This window comes from Strongylocentrotus purpuratus, unplaced genomic scaffold (genome assembly GCF_000002235.5).
Source record: "Strongylocentrotus purpuratus isolate Spur 01 unplaced genomic scaffold, Spur_5.0 spur5_contig_851, whole genome shotgun sequence".
In the NCBI taxonomy this organism is placed as follows: Eukaryota; Metazoa; Echinodermata; class Echinoidea; order Camarodonta; family Strongylocentrotidae; genus Strongylocentrotus; species Strongylocentrotus purpuratus.
Genome location: NW_022145559.1, coordinates 271,746 through 295,499, shown reverse-complemented (window position 1 = coordinate 295,499; position 23,754 = coordinate 271,746). Strand labels below are relative to the sequence as shown.

The 23,754-nt window shown below is 38.7% G+C and overlaps 2 protein-coding genes across 3 annotated transcripts in view; both read left to right on the top strand.

The window, feature by feature from the left end:
* The first annotated feature begins 3,877 nt into the window (after window positions 1-3,877).
* Window positions 3,878-13,134, top strand: LOC581800 (26S proteasome regulatory subunit 6B). Its single transcript, XM_030994510.1, has 10 exons — window positions 3,878-3,978; window positions 5,204-5,299; window positions 6,372-6,558; window positions 6,957-7,103; window positions 7,827-8,030; window positions 8,743-8,910; window positions 9,512-9,588; window positions 10,519-10,687; window positions 11,531-11,586; window positions 12,023-13,134. The coding sequence occupies exons 1-10, from the start codon at window positions 3,943-3,945 to the stop codon at window positions 12,134-12,136; spliced, it is 1,254 nt and encodes a 417-aa protein (XP_030850370.1). The 5' UTR covers window positions 3,878-3,942; the 3' UTR covers window positions 12,137-13,134.
* A 7,396-nt stretch (window positions 13,135-20,530) lies between these two features.
* LOC115928003 (hormone-sensitive lipase-like) overlaps window positions 20,531-23,754 on the top strand; it is a 66,452-nt gene continuing 63,228 nt past the window's right edge. For both annotated transcript variants that reach the window (XM_030994501.1, XM_030994496.1), the window contains exon 1: window positions 20,531-21,153. In XM_030994501.1, the coding sequence (XP_030850361.1) occupies window positions 20,578-21,153 (576 nt within the window). In that variant the 5' untranslated portion in view covers window positions 20,531-20,577. The remainder of the gene's footprint in view (window positions 21,154-23,754) is intronic.

Here is a 23,754-nt window from a genome sequence, read left to right as displayed (position 1 = left end):
TTGAGAGCTGATTTGATGAGATAATCACCTGTCATTGACCATGCAGGGAGGTCTAATCCCTCCTGGCCGAACTAGTGCAGTGGGGCTTTAATGGACAGTTTTGCTTGTCGTCCAAACATCAATCAATTTCATTAATGATAATTTAGATCAACCCTGTGGGAAACTCAGCTCATACACAGGGAAGAAAACTTCTATATTGTAACATTCTGCACTTGTAAACAGTATTCAAATTTGTTAATTGTATGATATACATGTATGTATTTATTTATTCATGTAATTTGAGCTATATCGATATGTGTTTAGTGCTTGCCAATTCAGAGAGAGACTCCATCATGTAGTTACTTTAAATTTGCTCATGTGTGGGTATATAGAGGGCAGCACATAGACGTACACACAAGAGCGTAATACCCATTGGCTCTGTGTTATGTAGTGATCGCCAAATTGCTTACTTCACGAACGACTATATACCCACGCATGAACATCTTTAAAGGTTATTACGTCCAGATTCTTGATAATTGTAATTTCAGAGCATTTGGAAGTTGGGTCTCAAATTCTTTATCATGTCATTGTAGTAAGAGTTTTACTATGTGTACTTGTGTTGAAGAGATTATGTTTAGAGTATGAGGGAGACGTTGCCTTTCTTGCCAATTTATGTGCCAAATTGATAGTAATACAATAACACCTGTTTTAGCAAACACCTGTACTGATATAAACCACTTGCCTATAAAGACCACTCGCTCACTTCCCTCTCTCTGTCTATCTCCTCCTCTCACATTCATACACACACACACACACACACACACACACGTACACGTTTCTGGTGTTTGTTTGTTTGATTGATTTTTTTTCTGCGTTCATATAACAAATACAAGGTTATACATTTTTACATAAGTATTACATAATAGCAAATCACGTTTAATAATATTATACAATAACCATAATACAAGCATACAAACAAGTGTAATGGATATTTGTACAGTATATATATATATTTTTCATTGAACTAAAGAGATAAATTTCAGTACGCAGGAGACCACCATCGTTAGCGGTTAGGCGTAAATTGAGGGTTGGATTTAACACATCAGTGTGTCATTACATGTTAGAGGACACACATTCTTTCTAAAAATGAAATGTTGTGCGGACGATTTGAAAATGTACTGTATAACCAAGGACTTACTTGTACCTTTTCCTTGCAAATGGAGCACCTAAATAAACTAACATGTATATGGAAGCGCATCGATTTCAAACAATTTACAGGGGTTCTCGAACCGAGGACATCCTGGTTTTGTGAGTGGTCTCCTAAGAGAAGGTACAGTACTTATGAGTGTCCTCTATACCCACGCATCTGCCCTGCCCCCCACACACACACATACGTTCTCCTTTTTTTATCTGTCTCATGCAAAGACTTGAAACAAAAAACATTAACATGTACCACATTTAAGGGATATTTTATTGAAGAAAATACAAAGTCATGTATGTGCGATTCCATTCTTTGCTCGAAGTAAAAGTGTACTTTAACCTTTAACACTTTAGACAGAATAATTTTGCAAAATTCATCAGTGTATTTGTATGTTTTTTAAAATTTCTATTGGAATGTGTTAATTGTGCAAGTGACAGTCTTGTATTGCGTACACTAGATTTCATGCATTGTGTATTCAGAGCAAATTTCTAGACTTAGTAAATTTGAGTGATTTTGATGTCAGTGTATGGTTAAAGATAAAGACCAGTTATGGTCATGCGATTGCATTGTGAAAGAAATTTGGCCCAGTCTTGGTAAAGTTACAAGCACTGTATATGGGACTACGCGACACGTGCGAGACACATGCGTTATATCTATCAGGTCCAAATAGATATAATAATGTACCTAACAAATATATCACTTAGTAGGCAGTTTCTCGGCAAAATTTGTATCATCACGTATTAGTCAAAACATATTCTTTCACATGATTGGTAATAAGAGCTTTCATTTTATATTTTGAGAGGGGGGCGTTTCCAAAACTGGTCTTTACCTTTAATCTCACACTTGTTTCCATGCAGTACAAATGTGAATCTTTTATCATGTGGAATTTATAAATTGGAGTACATGTATACCTGTATGTAGCCAGCAAAATCATGACACAGTCATTGGAAATGCAAATAGCTAATCATGTTTATTACAAGCAAATTAGTAAATGTGGCAGATTTGTATTTCAGATATACGTAGTGGAAAATCTAGAAATATGACTCCAAAATGATCATCTGTACTAGCATCATCATTGTGATATGTATGTAGGCCAAATGGAAAAATGATTTGATGAGGTACCTTTGAAAGATTTTCCTGCAAGATGTGTTTAGCATAAGGTCTTCAGACATGATAGATATGAATGTTATTTGTACCTGGAATGAGTTCACTTTTTTTGTTTGAATAATATTGCTTCAATTTGTCTTGCAAATTATTAACAAATGGACAATAAAATGTGAAACTTATTGCATCTCCTCTAAACATTAATTTCTAATTGTATATTCAGTTCTGTGAGTTGTGACCTAGCTTTTTGCTGTGGCTAGCAATATTCACTATGAACATGACTGACAAAGAAAGCGGACAAAATATACAGTTCCTCAGGTAGACAAAGGAACATCCCTTCACTGCTATTATGTAAAAAGGTGAATATGCATGTGACACCTGTTCTACACATTTTTACATAATAGCAGTGAAGGGATGTTTCTTTGTCGACCTGAGGAACTGTATATTTTGTCCGCTTTCTTTGTCAGTCATGTTCATAGTGATTGTTGGCCCTGTTTAGAAGCCTTAATGAATGATTTGCATGGTAACAAAAAAGGTGTGGGTGACGAAGGCATTTGCTAATCCTCCCCCCCCCCCCCCCCAACACAAAAAAAGCCCCCAAATAAGGGAGAGAGAGAGAGAGAAAAGAAAGAAAATGCAAAAATCATGCATGTAACAAGTGTAATGTACAGAACAATATAAAGACCCTGCCTGCATATTATTTCAAATCTTCTGTTTTAGGAGGAATATAATAACGATAAAGACGGTGCTTATAAAGCGCTTCCCACCGAAGTCTCTATAAGCGCAAAATATCTCAAAATACTGTACATGTAACAATTAACACTCTCAAAAATAAATACCTGCTGTGTATGTGGTACGTGAGAGAAAGAGAGAAAAGAGGCGAGAGAGAAATGGAGAGAAACTAAGAGAGAAGGAGATGAATGAGAATATAAAGTGAGACAGAGAGAGAGAAATGGAGAGAAACTAAGAGAGAAGGAGATGAATGAGAATATAAAGTGAGACAGAGAGAGAGAAATGGAGAGAAACTGAGACACGGAGACAGAGAAAGATGTGGGGGGGGGGGTAAAGGCCTGCTAACTTCTGTTTTTGTATACGGTACAATGTATCTCCGACGAATGGAGAAAAAAAGAATATATTACACAATGTACTATATATACAACGGGAGAACAGGTTGAACTGGAGAAATGGAACACGTACCTCATCTTACTGAAAAGTGAATACAGTTCATACATTTGATTTAAACCTTCAAAATGTCTTACAGGTAAAAAAAAAAAAAAATGAATTAAACAGCAATACATTTAGAATTAACAATGAATCACAAAAAAACTTGATTTACTCAAAATGTGGGCGTTGCCCGTTGCCTATATTTCAATTTGTTTCTGCACCATAAATATGTCCATTAAATCATTAATTCGTGATTACACAGATAAAATATGTAGTCAAGTTACAGCCAGGAAAGAAATGTTGAACAAATATTGCAACGAAAAGTCATTTTTATGTCATTTCAAACATTGTCAAATAAATTGATATCATTTTACATGACAGTTGACACTCAAGTCCCAATTTACAGCGGGAGAGCGCCATCTCATGACGTAAATCATATAGTTTACTGGTTCTTCTTTTTTTTACAACTTGAGGTCACTGGAAATTGTTTGATTATGGAAGAAATTGGCATTGTTGTTACGCCTAAAAGGGTATGTATAGGAATTAGATGTTATTTAGATATGTGATTAAGATATTAGTTTCATTAAAAAATTCAAGTCGACGGATTAAATGTCGTTTTAGGGGCAAAATATATGAACGAACATTTGTATGACAAAGCAATATTTCACTTTACTTCAGAGTTCAGTCCCATGCGTTTAAATTTATGATGGGGGTGCAGGTGATACTAGCACTCGGGTTCTTGCTGGAACTTGGATTCAAGTTCTTGTCTTGTCATGTCTTTAGAGTCTATATCTACTAGCTAGGTGATGGTGTGAAGTATGATATTGATATTACCTAGCCTGAATTGGCACCCATAACCATCGGGGGCCACCCCCAGAATTCTAAAACTATCTTGGTCAAAACAGCGATTGAAATGTTGTTTGCATCCTAGCTCCAAAATTTGCCACTTTCCTGAGCTGCCGCCCCGCGGCTTAAGCAGGGCTAGACGTAAGGATAATATCCAGATGCTTTTTTTTTCGCTAGCCCCAAGGGATCATTTGTTATAACAGTTTGAAAATACCCTTCCCACATTTTTGGAATCAGCTAATTAGGGAGGCGTGAGCTCCGCTCAGTCCAAACCATGGTTACATTGCGTAACATGTGCGCTTATAGTGAATGAAAGTATGGGTGGCCGTTCCCGCCATAGAACCCGGAAGTGAATACACGTTATAGTCAATGGCAATATCGCGGAGACATCTCCGCGATATTGCCATTGACTATAACGTGCATTCACTTCCGGGTTTTTTGTGCGACGAACGCCAACCATACTAGTCAATGGCACATGTCGCGGAGACAGCGTAGCTCAAGCTGCAAGTCGCGGATTGGCTTAGCAGCATGCGTACGATATGCATACGCTTGCATATCGCGCGATACAGCTGTTTGGCTAAATTTAGCAAAACAACATCACTCTGCGTGGACGTCTTTTTCGTCGATTTTGACCAAAATGATATGAATATACCAGCGTTTTGGAGGGGCTGTTACTTTTGATAGAAACATCGGTGAGACTTGAAATTTGAAATGTATTATTCTGATATCATTTTTTATTCAAATATCAAACAAAAATGGTGAAAAACGATCCCAAATTGAAAATTGAAAAATCGTTCAGACACCCTAACTGTAGACGGAATAAATTACGGATTTGATTTATGGAAGTATTTCAGTCAGCATCTAATTAAGAATTGAACTATTGTTTTTATGATTTCTTTTGATGTGTAGGAGGTAGCTTCTCCCAGTGAATCATCGAGACCAACATCGACGGCTGCGTCTGGACTGGAGAACATTGCTACAGATGATCTCTACTCAAGATACAAGGTATGCTCTCTCCCTCAACAAACAAGGCAGTTTTTTTTATTTTTTATAAATGTTATGCTTCCTTGGAGAAATTTCAATAGTTTAAACATATTTGTGGCTTACACCCAGTAAATAGATTGATTGATCAATGTAATTGAAAAACAAGTCAGACAAATCTTGGAACCATCAGGATTTGAACCTGCCATCTACTGCTTGCTGGGCAGCGACTCTACCACCAGGCCATCACTGGTCCATGGCACAGTCACAATGAACTAGAAACAAATACCCAAGCTCTCCTGATTCATTCTGACTTATTAATATTCATTAGTCCGCCATAGGACAATAACTTTTATAAATGTAATGCTTCCTGGGAGAAATTTCAATAGTTTAAACATATTTGTGGCTTACACCCGGGCAGTGTTTCACAAAAGCGTCACAAGTACACGTACAAGTTCACTGACAACCCATTGAAACTTGTCAACACGCGATTCAGTGGGATGTTGGTGAACTAGTACTGTTTTGTGAAACAACACCCTAGGTTCTTACCACTCATGAGACCAAACCTTTGAGACTCACAACTTTACTGCTGCACTAGTTAAAAAAAAGAATATCAAAATCATTGGAAACAGGATATAAATTACTAACACTTGTAGTATTACCTGATGCAGGCCTGCATATCTCAATTTTATACTCTTAATAATTTTTATGTTTCTATGTGGGAAATGAAATTGTTTTCCTCTCTTCATGTACAACATTGGTTATAAAATATGACCAAGAAGAAATAAGGTGAAAATGTTTAAGTTTTCTAGTGATTAAAAAGAAGAGGATAGTGAATGTTGGCTTTAATTGTCTAATAGATAACTTATTTAACATATTTCAGATTTAAAACTCAATGTCAAGTCTCTTCAAACTCTTAGTTACACCCTCATGGTTATTTTTGCAGTTTGGTTTTAGGGTTAGAGTTTGGAATTGAGGAAATCGATTGCAGTCCCATTGTCATCAGAGGGTGTGTCATTAAACTGAATATACCAAAGGTAATACTGAAGGTCTGATAAAGTGTTGTTTCTCTGTGATTGGTTTACTTTGAATGCAGAAATTACAGCAGCAGCTTGAGTTCTTAGAAGTACAGGAGGAGTACATCAAGGATGAACAAAGAAATCTCAAGAAAGAATTCCTTCATGCCCAGGAAGAGGTCAAGCGTATTCAGAGTGTTCCTCTGGTCATCGGTCAGTTCTTAGAGGCAGTTGACCAGCACACTGGCATCGTAGGATCAACTACAGGTAAGTGACCAATGTTAATAAAAACTCACTCATTGGTCAGTTCCACTATTAGAGTAGAGAGAGTTCATAGGTCAAATTTATGGAGCACCAAAGTACTTTCCTCCTAGATAGAGATTGTATGTGGGAGGTGAATATAGCTCTGTGAATATTCCTGTAAGCGTGTTTGCATGCGTAGGTCCCAATGATCCAATCATCTCCGTAAGCAATGGTTGGTTTCTTCCTCAAGGTTGAAACAGAGCCCAAAACCTTTCCTTCCAAGACCAAGACCCAATGAAAACAGGTCTCGAGACCTACAACATTGGTACATGGAATATGTTCATAGTACTCTTAGTAATAGGCCTACACCCATCCTTTTTAAAATTATACATGAATGTAACATTCTTTTTCATCACATGTAGGTTCCAACTCATACGTGCGTATCCTTAGCACCATCGATCGTGAGCTGTTGAAACCAAGCGCCAGCGTCGCCCTTCACAAGCACAGCAATGCACTGGTTGATGTACTACCTCCAGAAGCTGATAGTAGTATCATGATGCTGGGTGCAGGTTAGTCTGTTTAGAAGCCCTCAATAACCTGTCATGAGTAACGTTAGCTGACAGCCCATTAGAATGCTCAATTTAAATTGAACAGGCATTTCTTAGGATGTCTGTGAAATTATACTTACTATGGTTTCGTGGAATGCTGCCCTGGTAACTAACTATCTGATTCACCTGCTATGCGTAATGGAATCTCTACAGATGGAATCAACTTTGCATATTGTATGTTACCGGTTGCTATGTTCGGCAAGGCTTTGGACAACTTTTGAGTTGTCAAAGAGAAGCTTTTGTTGAAGAAGCATGCATGAAATTAATAAACGGCATATTCGTAAAACCTTACTAAGCCTAGTTGTCAACTATCTGTGTACTACAGCCTTTATAATTGGTTGACATTCCTGAACAATTTGATGAACAGAGATACAAATAATTATGCATGGAATCAAGGGTACCATAAAAGACCAAGGCGGTCTTGTCAAGACAGTCTTTTTATGTAGTAAAGTAGAAAGTGATTGAATGCATGACGAAAGGATATTTAAACACTTTGGTTATGAGCAAAACAGAAACGTTAAAAATTATGTAATGAAACTAGGAACAATTATATAAGATAAAGATCAGCAACCTTGAACAAAGTTTGGAAACCAACATTAACAATTTGAGAGTAAAAATTCAAAAGATGAAGAGGAATTTCTTAAATATCCTCTTAAAACTGTTATTATTAATGTTATTTTTTAGATGAGAAGCCTGACGTGGTGTATTCAGACATCGGTGGTATGGACATGCAGAAGCAAGAGATCCGTGAAGCTGTAGAGCTCCCTCTCACGCACTTTGATCTCTATCAGCAGATTGGTATCGACCCGCCGAGGGGTGTGCTCATGTTTGGACCCCCGGGATGTGGTAAAACCATGTTAGCTAAGGCTGTAGCTCATCATACCACAGGTGAGACATTAGATAGCCACGGTCACATACCTGCCAACATAATCCGGAATATTCTGACCTGAACATTTAGAATCTTCCGATTTTTCAACAATATTAGTATTATCTGTAGCATATTATTATAGGCCCTCTAAAAAGAAAAGACCCCCCTCAGTAATACATTTTTGAAAAATTTACATTTAAGTAATTAAAACAAATGGGAGAGTCATCTCAAAGTCGTCTCAAACTACAGTTTCGCAGTGACATTGCTGATTCAGCTAATTTTAAAAGTCCCTTACTTTGTGTGATTTTAACTATTAAGAATTAACAGCTTTCTTATTGATGGTCTGATTTTTTTTAAACCTACACCAATCTACTTCTCTAATTGTTCTGCTTTCCGTTAGAGCAATTTCCTTTAAATGTTGGATTTACAGCCAAACCTGCCTTTGCGCCCACCTGTATAGAAAGACAACCTGTCTACAGAGACCACATTTTTTGTTTCCCTTGAAAATGCTTTCTCATCGAAACATGTACTAAAGGAACCTGTACATGAAGACCACCTGCCTATAAAGACCACTTTTCTTGTCTCCCTTGGGTGATCTTTATAGACAGGTTTCACTGTACCTCCAAACTTCTTGAGTTATAGGTTTAATTTTTGATAGGTAATTTACAATAAATTAGAACATATCCACTATATTCGGCTCAAGTGTTTGATTTCTATTCCCTTATCTTTCAGCTGCTTTCATTCGAGTCGTTGGTTCAGAGTTTGTTCAGAAGTATCTAGGAGAAGGCCCACGTATGGTGAGGGATGTGTTCAGACTGGCTAAAGAGAATGCTCCTGCAATCATCTTCATTGATGAGATCGATGCCATCGCGACCAAGAGATTTGACGCCCAGACAGGAGGTGAGGTTTAAACTTCAAGCAACACACACAAAAAAAGAGATGTATTGGCGTACACCAGCCGATCCTAAAAAATTCCCCAACCCTGAAAAATACTTCAATAAAATAGTATTTGGTAGCGAGATAAGAATAGCGCAATATTGTGATATCTTTATTTTTTGTTTTGTTCACAGTAGCAAAAGTTTTAAACCAGTGTCACTACTAACTTCTTTTTAGTCAATGTGGGCTTGTTTTTTTATTCAAGTCGTGGGTGTTCCGTTTCGTGTACAAAGCAATAGGAGTACGAATATAGTTCAGGTATCCCATTTGCCTGCAGGAAAAAAAAGGACCTACCGATTTAGCCAATAGTACATACAACTTACCAAAAGTCATAATCTTCTTATTTTTTGTCCAATTTCAATAAAACTTTCACAAGTCTGCTTCTCTGATATTTCTGCTTCATTTATAGCGGGCCTAATACGTTGTTTCTAGGCGCAGTTGTCCCAGCAGCCATTAAGTGAAGCGCTGTCCTTACACACAAAATATTAAAGTAGTTTACTACTGATGTTGGATTTTCCTTAAAAGGTCACTCACTCAAGACTATTTTATGTTTGTTATGTTTCAGCTGATCGAGAGGTACAGAGGATCCTTCTGGAGTTGCTCAATCAGATGGATGGCTTCGATCAGAATGTCAATGTCAAGGTCAGATATCTTTCTTAATTTTTTTTTTTTTACTGCATTTAAATGAATGGGAAATGTTTCAGAGTTTCAAACTCATGTAACCAGAAAGTTTATATAAAGTTCAATTCTGTTGCAATAATCAGGCTGAGGATGGATTATGAAGCTCAGAAACAGGTTTCATTCATTGTTCAATGATATGGTCTTCAAGATGCTAAGATTTAAACTTGACACAGGGCTTAAAGGTAAAGACCAGATATGGTCATGCGATTGCATTGTGAAATAAACGTGAAATCGATCAGAAAAGGTTGATCATCTAGCATAGATGTACTGCAAGTTTCTGGAATCATCAAAATGATAAGAAATTTGGCCAAGTCTTCATAAAGTTAGAAGCACTGTACACAGAAAGGGGTATATGGGACTACACACACGTGCGCGACACATGCATTCCATATCTCTCAACAGGAGAGAGATACACTAATTTACCAAATATATCAATAAGTAGGCGGTTTCCCGTCAAATTTTTTATCTTCATGTAATATTCAAAACATATTCTTTCACATGATTGGTAATAAGAGCTTCCATTTCATTTTTTGAAATTGGGGCATTTCCAATACTGGTCTTTACCTTTAAGCTACTAATCAATATTGGGTTTAACAAGGGGACTATAAAGGCAAGTGTGAACTTCAATAATAATTTCAATATCATTTAGCTACATCAAAGTACCTTTTAATCTGCCTTTTTGCAGGAAAAGAAGAACTTCTAACAATTGTTGCCTTATGCTAAGGAACCCTTATATGTTCCTTTGCTTTTGTAATTCGGTATTTACTATCGTCGTCATCATCATCATCATCATCACTATTATCATCGTCATCACCAAAGTTATCATTGTCATCTACGTATGAAACGCAGTTGCAGAGGGTTTAAATGTTGAATGTGATTTTGTAATTGTAGGTGATCATGGCAACGAACCGAGCCGACACCCTTGACCCCGCCCTGTTGAGACCAGGTCGTCTAGATCGTAAGATTGAGTTCCCTCTGCCTGACAGGAGACAGAAGCGTCTTATCTTCAGTACCATCTGTGCTAAGATGAATCTCAGCGATGAGGTCGATCTAGAAGATTGTATCCTTTACCAAATTAAGAGTCATTTTGAAGAACAACTTGTTTTCAGTTTGGCCCTTAACTCATATCCTGCCATAAGGCCGCATGCACGCTACCATTATAGTGCTTTGTACACACGAGCGCGCTTTCGATTGAGTGCTTAATTCACGCGAGCGAGCCACAGCTTAGCTGCTTTATGCATGCATGCTCGCATTTGTAATAGCAATAAATGTTTATGCTCATTGTACTGTGCTGAGTGTTACGCACGCGCTATTGATCGTGCCATCTGATTATCAGATTATCTCTAAATAATCTTGGCACAGGGAGGATTTGTGGCTTGGCACAATGGGGATTAGCCCTGTTGCACTGGGCTGTATTCATTATGGCAGGATAAGAGTTAATGAATTACTGTCCTGAAAGGGTTCAAACAAACCTATGTCATAAAGAGACATGACCACACTAGACAGACTGTATTAAACCCTTGCATGGTACAAGAGTGAAGGGGGGGGGGGAAGCAAGGCATGTAATTGTCACTACTGATGCAAATATAGCTATTCATGAGCACCACTCCCAATGTGGGCGTGTCTCCCAGAAGCATTTATAAAAGTCTAAAGACAACATATAGCACACCAAGCAATTACAAAATATATTGATATTAATAAAAAGGCAAGAATGTTATTGCTCACTATCTATTCAAATAAATAAGGCGTTATATACTCTTTTAGTCTATTCTTATATTTAGAAAGGGACATCCAAAGTTTCTTGAGTTGGTCGACAGATGGAGCAGTCTTCACGATAGTAGGTAGCCGGTTCCACACACAGAAACAAAGATAAAGTTTCCTTAACTATTCTTTCCCTTCTCAGACGTAGCAAGGCCAGATAAGATTTCAGGAGCTGATATCAACGCTATCTGCCAAGAGGTAAGGACTCATGCTAGTAAAAACATACCAAGTTAAAGAGAAGGTTGAGTTTTTGGAAAGTTCTGGGAAAGGTGTAGATAATATTTTTATGTCATGTTGGATGATGTTTTTTGGTTTATTCATTTTGTTACAGATTCACAGTAATTTGTGAAACAAGAATTTAACATCAGTTGTGTTGTTCATCAATAATGTTGCGGCATGAACCGTCTTGAATCTTGGCCTTTTCGGTCATTGATCCTTAATTGGTATCATTTTTAATCAAAAAAAGAAACTGTACGATACAAAGAAATGTGTACTTTTAAGATTTAATTAATCCGTTGTGTTGTTGTTGTTTTAGTATTATTTGCGTGTATCATTCATATTTACGCCCTGCTTTATGTGGTGCTTAACCTTCATTCAATCCTCTTTCTATTCAATCTATGTTTCCGATCCACAGGCTGGTATGCAAGCTGTACGTGAGAATCGTTATGTAATCCTGGCAAAGGACTTTGAGAAAGGCTACCGTAACAACATCAAGAAGGACGAGACTGAGCATGAATTCTACAAATAAACCATTAGAGATATCAAGGCTTTAACCATATATTTTGATACAATTAAACGTTACCACATTATTGTTTCTAATACTACTAATCTACTTTGATACAACAACATCCCACAGGCAATGTTTGGTAGGGGAGGGAGTGGGGCAAAGCCTGTTAAAAAAACATGCCATTAGTAATCCATGATTTGTATAGCTTGTCAGCAATTGAATCATAAAATTGATGACCAGTTTTCATCATTTTAACATCTTAAAATATATCCTTTCCTTTTCTAACTTGTCAGCACATCTGGTCCAATTGGTTGGGACTCCTCCCCCCCCCCCCCCATTCAAACACAGTGTAGCTTCGCCCCTGTCCGCCGTGGAGGTGCCATGGTATAGTGGTTTATTCACTTGACTCTCATTCCTAGGGTCAAGAGTTCAAATCCCAACATGTCACTAATGTTCTTTGGCAGGCTGTTAATCCACATTTTTTGCCACTGTAAATGGGTACCTGATATGCCAGAGTGCTTCAGATTTGGCAGATTTGGCCGAAATCAGTCAAAGTCGCATAAAATCTTGACGGTTTTATTTAATCCCCATGAGAAAATCCTTTTAAAGAATGAAATACACCGACCATATACATCTGTAACAAATGTACCGTTTGATGTTCTAGTAGTAGAGTAACATGATTGTGAATACCGGTAATGAGTGATATATAAACATTATTTTGTTGGCTAGATGCAGTCAGTTTATAGAGATGCTCAATTATTCATTTCCTATGGAATACATGTAGGATGGTAATCTCTGGAGAGGTTCATCTGATGTGTGATGTTACTTGCAAATAAGTTCTTTCTTCACAATCAGTGGAAAAATTATGTGTTTCAGAATGCCATACCATGCTGCAAGCTACTTCAGACCTATGTCGTATCTTGCATTGTTGCTGATGCAGTACGACATTACTCTTTCACCAATGTACAGATAAACCTGTCTATAGCGAACGCCCTAGCAAAACACAAAAGTGGTCTTTGTATACAGGTGGTCTTTGTAGGCAGGTTCCTTTAGTACATGTTTCAATGAGAAACCATTTTAAGGGAAACAAATAATGTGGTCTTTGTAGACAGGTGGTCACTAAAGCAGGTTTGACTGTAAGATCCTATTCTACAGTATCATTGTATTGTACATTGCCATTGATTAGGAGAGTTTGGACACCCCGGTTTGAGTTGGGCACAGTATGGTGAATACTGCTATGTTGGGAAAGCACACAACTAAAAGAATATTATGCCATGTTGAGACCAACTGAAAACCATGTTGGCCAAACCCTGTCTATAGAGGGCTCTGGTACTGCATCAGTGACAGTGCGCTTTGACATACATGTAGGTCTCAAAATAGATTGCAGTATGGTAAGTGAAAGCGGATTTAACAGGTTATTTATATACCGATTGGGAAGAAAGAACCATTTTTCAAGCATGGTAGTATTATTGTGATATTGTTAGAAAAAAATTGTTGTTTAGCTGTAAATGACTCATGGTCATGAAAGTACATGTATAAAAAGGGCGATTTTCCCAAGATTTTAAGGACGGTTTTCAGTCAGTAAAGATGTATGTTAAAAACAAATTTGTTCTAAATTTGTACTCTATGTCGATGTTTTGGCCGTTAGTTAGTGGTTGTTTGTAAGGTAAAACCACCAATTATGGAAATGATGGAGAAAATGGGGGAATGTTTGATTTTAACTGTGATTTAAACTGAATGAAAACAAAAGTTATCCAAATTAAATGATGAATACAGTGATACAAGGCTTGGTTGTGATGTTTACACGTAGTATGGTATTAAAGGGGTATACACAGTGATGGTGATGATGATGTTGGTGATGAAGATGATGATGTTGGTGATAAAGATGATGATGTTGGTGATGATGATGGTGGTGATGATGTTAGTGATGATGATAGTGATGATGATGATGGTGATGATGATGATGATGGTGATGATGATGATGATGATGCTGTTGATGATGATGATGATGATGATGATGGTGATGATGATGATGATGATGATGGTGATGATGATGATGGTGATGATGATGATGATGGTGATGATGATGATGATGATGATGGTGATGATGGTGGTGATGATGATGATGATGGTGATGATGATGGTGGTGATGATGATGGTGATGATGATGATGATGATGATGATGGTGATGATGATGATAATGATAATGATGATGATGATGGTGATGATGATGATGATGGTGGTGATGATGATGATGATAGTGATGATGGTGATGATGATGATGATGATGCTGTTGATGATGATGATGTTGGTGGTGATGATGATGATGACCATCTCGTACTGGGGTATATCTAGTTGGTACTCTGTCTGAGTCTCATTCACATAGACTTGTCAAAAATTGCTTACTAATCTTAGGAAAGCTCATTAAAATGATAAAGGAAATAATGATTGCTTCTATGAAGTATTGCATCAAATGCTCTACCTTGGGTAAAGAGCAATCATTTTCTTTCAATAGACCGCGTTTGAAAGGAGATTGCAGACACTTGCATAATTCATGGAAATCATCTTGTTTTTCAGAGACTTGACTTCTATAAAAGTAAAAAGGCCATTTTAACCACAACCTAGTTCATTAGGTTTTCATATTACTGCATTAATAATTCATCCTAGGCTCTGTCATAAGTATCTGCAATCCCTTTTTATCTCTTTCTGATGTCTCTTCTCCCTATTTTGACGGTTTTTCATAATTTTTCTGTGGTGGGCGTTTACTCTCTCTCCCCTCTCTCTTTCTTAAGCTCCCCCTCTCTTCCATACACTTTCCATTTTAATATTTTGCTCTTGCTTCTGTCCCTTTCTCTCTCTCTCCCTCTCTCTCTCTCTCTCTCTCTCTCTCTCTCTTTCTCTCTCTTTCTCTCCCTCCATCTTTCCCATGCACCCTTATCCTATCTTTCTCCACACTCCAACCCCTATTCTCAGAACATTATCTGGTAGGCCTATAAAGTTTCCGTAACCCTGTCCATTCTGCCATCTTGCGATTGCTAATTAGAAGCTGTATTTGTCAATGATAGGTGTACATAATTTTAGTAGCGGTCGGCCGGTTCTATAGATTGGGGCTTCGGGGGCTCAAGTCCCCCCTTAAAAGAAAAAAATATATATTCAAGCCTGCGATTCCCTTCAAAATTTGTAAGCGGCATACTTATGTAGAAAACCAAAGCAAGAACCCCAAATTAAGCCCCCCCCCCTTCTAGATCTACTTCTGCATAATACTAGATCTACAAATAAAGTAACCTGAAATAGGAAATGGAATATTCAATACAAAAAAACAATTAGCTGAGAAAAAGAAGGGTTTGAGCTACAGAGCTCACAATGATAAGCATATCGGCCTGGCTGTCATAGCCAGTGGCGGATCCAGGAGGGGGTCGGGGGCCTGCCCCCCTCCAAGCCACTGAACGAAATATCTGACGACGTAATTTTTCCAATTTCCAGGGCCAAACAAAAAATGAAACCCCCCCCCCCCCCCCCCCCCCCCCCCCAGCAAACCTAAAAGAGAGAGAAGGAAGGGAAGGGAAAGGGAAAGAGGAGAGAAAGGGTAAGAAAAGAAAGAAGAAAGGTAAGGAGATCAGTTGCGATTTTCCGCCAACAAAGTGTAGATTATGGGGGGGGGGGGGGGGGCGGGGCACTAGCGTACTGATCGGAGAGGGCTCTGGGGAAATGAAATTCAAACGTGGCTTATTTCTTATTCCATAACGGTGGCTTACACATAATGCTGAAATATTTTCCGAGATTTTTCCTCATTTTTTAGTAAATTATACTTGTTTTATGCGTTTGTTGTAAAATGACAAATTCCTAAATTTACAGCCAGGCAAGAGCTTCCTGAGATGCCTACATAATTATGTCAGGGCCCGAGGAACGGCGAGAATCGGGAGCCTCCAGCTCCCTTCCCCTCCCACTCCCCCTACTTTGTTTGAAAAAGTATATTAAAGAGAAATAGAAAGAAAGAGAGCAAGAAAGGAAGAATAGTTCACTGCCAGTGTCACAACAAAATAAGATATCAAAAAATGCTCATCTGACCGTAATTAAACGCCTAAAACCCCTGAGCTTCCGGGGGCTCTGCCCCCTGGACCTAACCAAGGGCCCTAAGACGGGCCCCTTGATACTCATCTGACCGTAATTTAGTGCCTAAAACCCTTGAGCTTCTGCATGCCCCAGGACCAAAATCCAATTGAAACCAGTTGAAATCTCCAACTGGTTTCAATTGGTTTCAACTGGTTTCAATTGGTTTCAATTGGAATAGAAAATTTCCAGTTGAAACCAATTGCCGAACTGGAAAATATTGTTATGGGTACTCATTTCCAGTTCAAACCAATAAGAAGTGCAACTGGAACCAGTAAGGTAATTTTTCCAGTTACTCAATTGGTTCCAGTTAGAAGTCATTTCCAGTTACCCAACTGGTTCCAGTTAGAAGTTCAACTGGAAACAGTAAGATGATTTTCCTGTTACTCAATTGGTTCCATTAGAATTCATTTCCAGTTACCCAACTGGTTCCAGTTAACATTCATTTCCAGTTAGAAGTCATTTCCAGTTACCCAACTGGTTCCAGTTAGAATTCATTTCCAATTACCCAATTGGTTCCAGTTAGAAATCATTTCCAGTTACCCAACTGGTTCCAGTTAGAATTCATTTCCAGTTACCCAACTGGTTCCAGTTAGAATTCATTTCCAGTAACCCAACTGGTTCCAGTTAGCATTCATTTCCAGTTAGAAGTCATTTCCAGTTACCCAACTGGTTCCAGTTAGAAGTCATTTCCAGTTACCCGACTGGTTCCAGTTAGAATTTATTTCCAGTTACCCAACTGGTTCCAGTTAGAATTCATTTCCAGTAACCCAACTGGTTCCAGTTAGCATTCATTTCCAGTTAGAAGTCATTTCCAGTTACCCAACTGGTTCCAGTTAGAAGTCATTTCCAGTTACCCGACTGGTTCCAGTTAGAATTTATTTCCAGTTACCCAACTGGTTCCAGTTAGAAATCATTTCCAGTTACCCAACTGGTTCCAGTTAGCATTCATTTCCAGTTAGAAATAATTTCCAGTTACCCAACTGGTTCCAGTTAGAATTCATTTCCAGTTACCCAATCGGTTCCAATTGAAAATATTTCCAGTTACCCAACTGGATCCAATTGAAACCAGTTAATTTGCATATTATATGCTTGTGTGCAGATCAATGTTTTATGTAATTTATTTTGATTTACAATGTACTTATTAATTAATTTTCATTTGCAAGTAATGCATTTGTTTTAGATAAATATAAAGATTAATTAGCAATGATAAGCATGTTCATTAGCAACATATTTTTGTAATTACACAGATTAAAAGTTGATGAGTAAAACACTAACCATGTACAAAATACATCAATTACAAACATATATAATGGCAATGCCTTCCTTGTTAAGTATATTATATGGTCTGCATATTATAATGCCCTTTACATTGTACTTAATGTAGACACATATAACAATGTTTCTGTGTTGACATGAGCGATAATTAGTGCAAGAGCTAATTAACTTATAACTAATTAAGTTTATGCCAATTACTGTAAGTTTCAATTGGATCCAATTGAAACCAATTGAAACCAGTTGAAACCAGTTGAAGCCAACTGGTTTCAATAGGGAAATTGGAACAACTGGTTCCAGTTGAAACCAATTAGGCAACTGGATCCAGTTGGCAATTGGTTTCAACTGGTTTCAATTGGAACCAGTTGGCAATTGGTTTCAACTGGTTTCAATTGGAACCAGTTGTTCCAATTTCCCTATTGAAACCAGTTGGCAACTGGTTTCAATTGGTTTTGCTCCAATTGGTTTCAACTGGATTTTGGTCCTGGGTGGGGGCTCCGCCCGCTGGACCTCACGCCAATCAGTGTCCTGCCAGTGTAACAAATAAGGTATTAAAATATGTTCATCTGACCGTAATCAAATGCATATAAAACCCCTGAGTTTCCGGGGGCGGACAAGGTATCGAAATGTGTTCATCTGACCGCAGACGCGTAGCTAGGGGCGGTGAGGGCGCCCCCCCCCCCACCAAAAAAAAAAAGAGAGGAAAGAAAAGAAAGAGGAAGTAGGAAGAAAAAGGAGCAGACAACAAAAAACATTTTTGAAATTTAGACGAGGATTAAGAGTCGAGGATTTAATGAAACGTAAAAGCTTCCGCGCTTCGCTCGGATCGAGGAGCCAGTGAAACTGAATTCAAACGAGGATTATTTTGAGAACGGTACAACGAATCGTCTTCTTTCTCTTATAATGAAACTACAGCAAAGCTTCCGCGCTTCCCGGAGGAAGGGGGGGGGGGGGGGCTGAATTCATACAAGGATTAAGATTCGACAATGGTAATTTGAATCGTCTTCTTTCTCTAATGATTTCACTGAACATAAAAGCTTCCGCGCTTCGCGCTGGAGTGGAAAAACTGTATCCAAACGAGGATTATTTTCAAGAACGGTACTACGAATCGTCTTCTTTCTCTAATAATTTAAGGAAACGTCAAAGCTTCGGCGCTTTCCGGAGGAGGGAGTGGGAAACCGCCCCTCCCTGCTCCCCCCCCCCTGGTCACCATTACGTACCAATATTTGGCTCGCAAAATTTCAAATTTGCCCCCCCCCCCTTGGAAATCCTGGATCCGCGCCTGGTCATAGCATAATTACATGAAGGGGCTTGCTTGATGTGACCCCGATGAAAGCCTTCATCGTTTTGACGGGGTAAGAAAAACTACAGGACTGGTATGTATAACAAAATCCCGCCGTATTATAATCAGGCACGTAGCCACGGGGGGGGGGGGGGGGGGGGGGGGGGGGGGGGGCACGTGCCCCCCCCCCCAAAAAAAAATTCCAGGATCGGTTGAACTTTTTTAGACCCCCTTTTTTTTTTACCTCGATCGATTACATGTATGTGCCCGCCCCCCCCCCCAAACATCAAACTATGGCTACGTGCCTGATTATAATGAGGAAATTGGAAGATTGGAGTCTTAAATGCCGAATGTGTCACAGTAGTCCCCCTTCGTTCCCACCCTTATTTCGGTGACTATATTTGAAAACCTTTACATGATTTGTTTCATTGTCATCATTTACGTTTAGTTATTATATCACGGAAATTCATTGTAGCTTAACGGCTGTTTTTCAAAAAAAATCTGTTAACTGAATACAAAATATTTCAAACAAAAGCCAGTTTATTTGTGATATCAAAGCTCAAAATAGCGCTGAAATTCGAGCGAGTTATAAATATGTATATAGTTAACCAAATCTTTTATTCGTTATGACTGTGCACTCCAGAAAATGTTGGCATTAATGTTGTGCTTTTGGCAGGATGGGGCTGTCCATTAATTGGCGTTAGACTAATATTCATCCCGTTGGCGAATAAAGTAGGACACATCATTTTTTTTTAAATAATTCTAAATAAAAGAAACTATAAGACTGAAAGCGAGTGGGAAAGGGAGAATGAATGTATTGGTTTTAGAATGATGACCGACAGAGGGGCCAGAAATAATGAACGGAAACAGGGGAGGGGGCGGAAGGGAGGCCAAGTCATTACGGTAAATTATTAACGAATAATGAGAATAATATAGATTAAATATGAAAAGGAGCTACATTGTAACAGCTTTTCCTTTGCTTTAAGTGGCGTACAGGCCTACTGAAGGGGGAAAGCTAAAATCACTCATATCAAATGTTGCTGAAATATCATAATTTTCCGGGATTTTTTCTCACTCAAGAAGAAGAAGAAGAAGAAGAAGAAGAAGAAGAAGATCGAAGAAGAAGAAGAAGAAGAAGAAGAGGAAGAAGAAGAAGAAGAGGAAGAAGAAGAAGAAGAGGAAGAAGAAGAAGAAGAAGAAGAAGAAGAAGAAGAAGAAGAAGAAGAAGAAGAAGAAGAAGAAGAAGAAGAAAAAAAGAAGAAGAAGAAGAAGAAAACGAAGAAGAAGAAGAAGAAGAAGAAGAAGAAGAAGAAGAAGAAGACTGAGAAGAAGAAGAAGAAGAAGAAGAAGAAGAAGTGGAAGATGAAGGACGGATCGAGGATAAAAAAAAAACGATGTGCATTTCTTGTAAATGTTGGGACAAATAAAGAAAAAAAAATGAACGAATAGTCTGAACCTGTATAAATAAGACAAAAAGAGAGAAAGAAAAAAAATTGAAGGAATAACTTGTCTCATGCACCGCGTGAGTTGTTTGCACTTATGATAATCAAAGTAATTATGTCGGGTGTAACTGAAACTAATAGGAAATCACTTCCGGTTAGTTCCCCATTCATTTGTACACACCGGTATTATCTGACGTACGCGAGTTCCACGTCGCTAAACCTACCGAGTACACACACCCTCACCGCGCCGTAACTGCTCGGTAGCGATAGCAGGAGTGAGCTAAGCTAGAGCTGTCTACGGTTTCTCTCATTCATAGACCGTTAATAGACGATTGGATTAGCGTTTCGCCAAGATGGCTTCTTTTCAGCGGCAGAGTTCCGCTATTTCAAACGCTTCAAGCTCATCTTTTATGGACAATTCTGTCCTGTTATCAATATCAACACTCAGGCAACTTATCATCAACAATATTGAATATTTTCAGAAGCTTCGAAGCAGTACAGGAGAGAAATTTTACACTTTGTTTTGCGTGATTGAGCAAGAAGCGGATGCTATGCGACCGACCGTGGAAGCGCTTGAACGAATATCTCACAACTTCGATTTTGACCCCAAAGTACCGGGCAATGGATACCGAAGTTTAGTGCAAGTTGTAGATGCTTGTGTTGATAGACTCATCAAGGTTGTCAGAAGTATATCACAAACTCGTGAAAGTTATTTGTTTCGAAGTGGCTTTCACCTGAAGGAGTTGGAGTCGTACGGGGCGGTACTGGGCCAGCTACGGGTTATCCTCGGGTACGCTCAGAAGCTGGTCGCCTACTCGGAGCCGGGCAATTTATTCCCAAACAATGATGAACAGTTTCCCGAGAATGTTATGCTAGAGGTTCAGGCTTTGGATCGAGAATGTTTTTATGGCAGATGTCTTGGCTTCCAGGTAAGTAGATCTAGATCTAGACTAAATGAATAGTCTACATTCATTCATCAGAAAAACGTAAACCAGGTCATGCATGCCTCGGCCTCGGCCTCCTCGGCCTCCTCGGCCTCGGCCTCCTCACTCAAAATTACTCCAATCCAAGAGTTACTTAATATTAACCCATTGATTTTTGCACTTTATTTCTTTGTTTTACAACTTTCATTTTTCCAGGTACAGCCAGCCCATGATATTATTTCTATCTGTTTTCTTTTTGTACATTTTGTTTGAAGATGATAAACCCAGGTTAAAATTTTCGTTAATCCTGAAGTCTGTAGGCCTAGACCTAGACTAGATCTATCTAGTAGGCTACAACTTAGACCGAAAGCTTCAGTCTCTATAATCGTCGGTTGTTCCACTGAGACTACGTCTGGCTCCACTAGACCTCCGGTTATAGAGACTGAACGACTGCCTATGCCAGCCTGTGTTGAACTTATTCCGCTAGATTTTAGCCGCTAGGCCCCTCCCACAAACTTGCCACGGCCGTATTGTTATGCCCCCAAAATCCCCCAAAATGTCATTTTACCTCGTTCATTTCCAATTTTAAATTAGGCCTAGGCTATAATACATCGGTTCCACTTACTAACTTGATTGATATAATCCGTTTAATGGTCCCTTTTAAGGAAATTATCGGTCAAAATCGACATCCATGTTGAAAATCTTGCAAGCCGTGTTAAACTCTCGCTGCCGTCAATCTCATCCCTTCTAGTCTACGCCGAAGGCAAAATGATTATGAAGGAAAAACTGTGCGCCATCTACACGTTCGTAATGGCGTTATCACAGTTTTTTCCTTCATCATCATTTTGCCTTCGGCGTAGACTAGAAGGGATGAGATTGACGGCAGCGAGAGTTTAACACGGCTTGCAAGATTTTCAACATGGATGTCGATTTTGACCGATAATTTCCTTAAAAGGGACCATTAAACGGATTATATCAATCAAGTTAGTAAGTGGAACCGATGTATTATAGCCTAGGCCTAATTTAAAATTGGAAATGAACGAGGTAAAATGACATTTTGGGGGATTTTGGGGGCATAACAATACGGCCGTGGCAAGTTTGTGGGAGGGGCCTAGCGACTAAAATCTAGCGGAATAAGTTCAACACAGGCTGGCATAGGCAGTCGTTCAGTCTCTATAACCGGAGGTCTTAGTGGAGCCAGACGTAGTCTCAGTGGAACAACCGACGATTATAGAGACTGAAGCTTTCGGTCTAGCTACAACTATGAACTACAAGCCCAATGTTATTGAACTAAATTTGTTGTTATTCATTGATTTCTTAACCCTCATCCTGTCCCTGTAGGCCCAATCCCCCAACGACCAAAATGCATCCTGGGATGAGCAGGTGAGTCATGTGACGATTTATCTCAAATTTCATACAGCAAAATGGCAAATGAGGATAGTCGCTGTTCAATCGTCAGTTTGCATCATTGTGAACTCTGCTGTCATCATGTCATGTATTTTGTTCATTGACTGTCCTCATTTGCTCTATGATTTTGAAATTGTAGATAAATCGTCACATGACTCACTTGCTGTCATCATTATCATTTTATTTGTTGTGATTATTATCGTTGAGTAGGTCTAGAAGAAAAAAAACAAGGCCAATTTGGGAGATCTATAGTCTTTCAAAGTTCAAACACATCAGAGACTTACTTTTACTTTACTTTTAATTTAATACACAATGTAGGTCTAAGCCTGTTCATCGATCCAGGATTCTTCCATGGTTACTGCTATTTGTGGAGGGAGGAGGTTGTGTAATAACATGTGCATGTAGATGTATTGCATGAGAATGATAAGAACAACGTAAACATCAACAATAAGGCAATTTTTCCCTGCCAAATTTCTGCCTCTCTGGGGCCAGGAGCCCATCGGTGTTGAGTTCGGTTTATAACAAAAACTCATAATGATATGAAAATTATATAAAGGAGACAGCAAATTATTAAAGAGGATGGTCAGAGCGTGCAATTTTTCATGAGGAATCTGCTCATCAAATTTTGATTTTGGGCTGAGGTAAATCCCTTTGCAGAAATGGGAGACAGTCTCCCAAATAGGAGATAATTCTTCCATACTGCCCTTGCGCCTCTAATGTCAGTAGTATATGAAAGAGAGAGAGAGAGAGAGAGAGACAGAGGGAGACAGAGAGAGGCATTAAAAAGTGAATGACATTGTAATCCTCTCTTTGGCATAGACTTTGAATTCATATTCAATCCTCCTGCCAGCCTAAAGTTATATGGCTTATTGGATTACATTCATTGCCATGGTAATATGTAACTCACCCTAGATTCATATCTTGCATAACATGTCTGTTGACGTCTGACGATGATATAATGTACATGTATACAGTCTATGTGTGCATGTACAGTAGGTTAGATACATGTGTGTTAAAATGTACATTTTAATTATATGAAATTGAAAGTGGATGACAAAGACCCAATTGACCTTGATGAGGTGGGTATGAATGGTCCGCTTAATTGGCGGGGCGGCTTCTAGATTGACACAGGAAATTAAGAGGCTTCTGTCAGATTCAGAGAGGAGAGCACGGTGTATCATCATCAAATGTAAACAAAAA

What these genes read in the sequence shown, in the direction of transcription:
- LOC581800 (XM_030994510.1), top strand. Translation starts at nt 3,943, where the DNA reads ATGGAAGAAATTGGCATTGTTGTTACGCCTAAAAGG. An exon ending in TTGTTGTTACGCCTAAAAGG is followed by an intron (nt 3,979 to 5,203) that starts GTATGTATAGGA and finishes TTTGATGTGTAG; the next exon opens with GAGGTAGCTTCTCCCAGTGA. An exon ending in TGTAGCTCATCATACCACAG is followed by an intron (nt 8,031 to 8,742) that starts GTGAGACATTAG and finishes CTTATCTTTCAG; the next exon opens with CTGCTTTCATTCGAGTCGTT.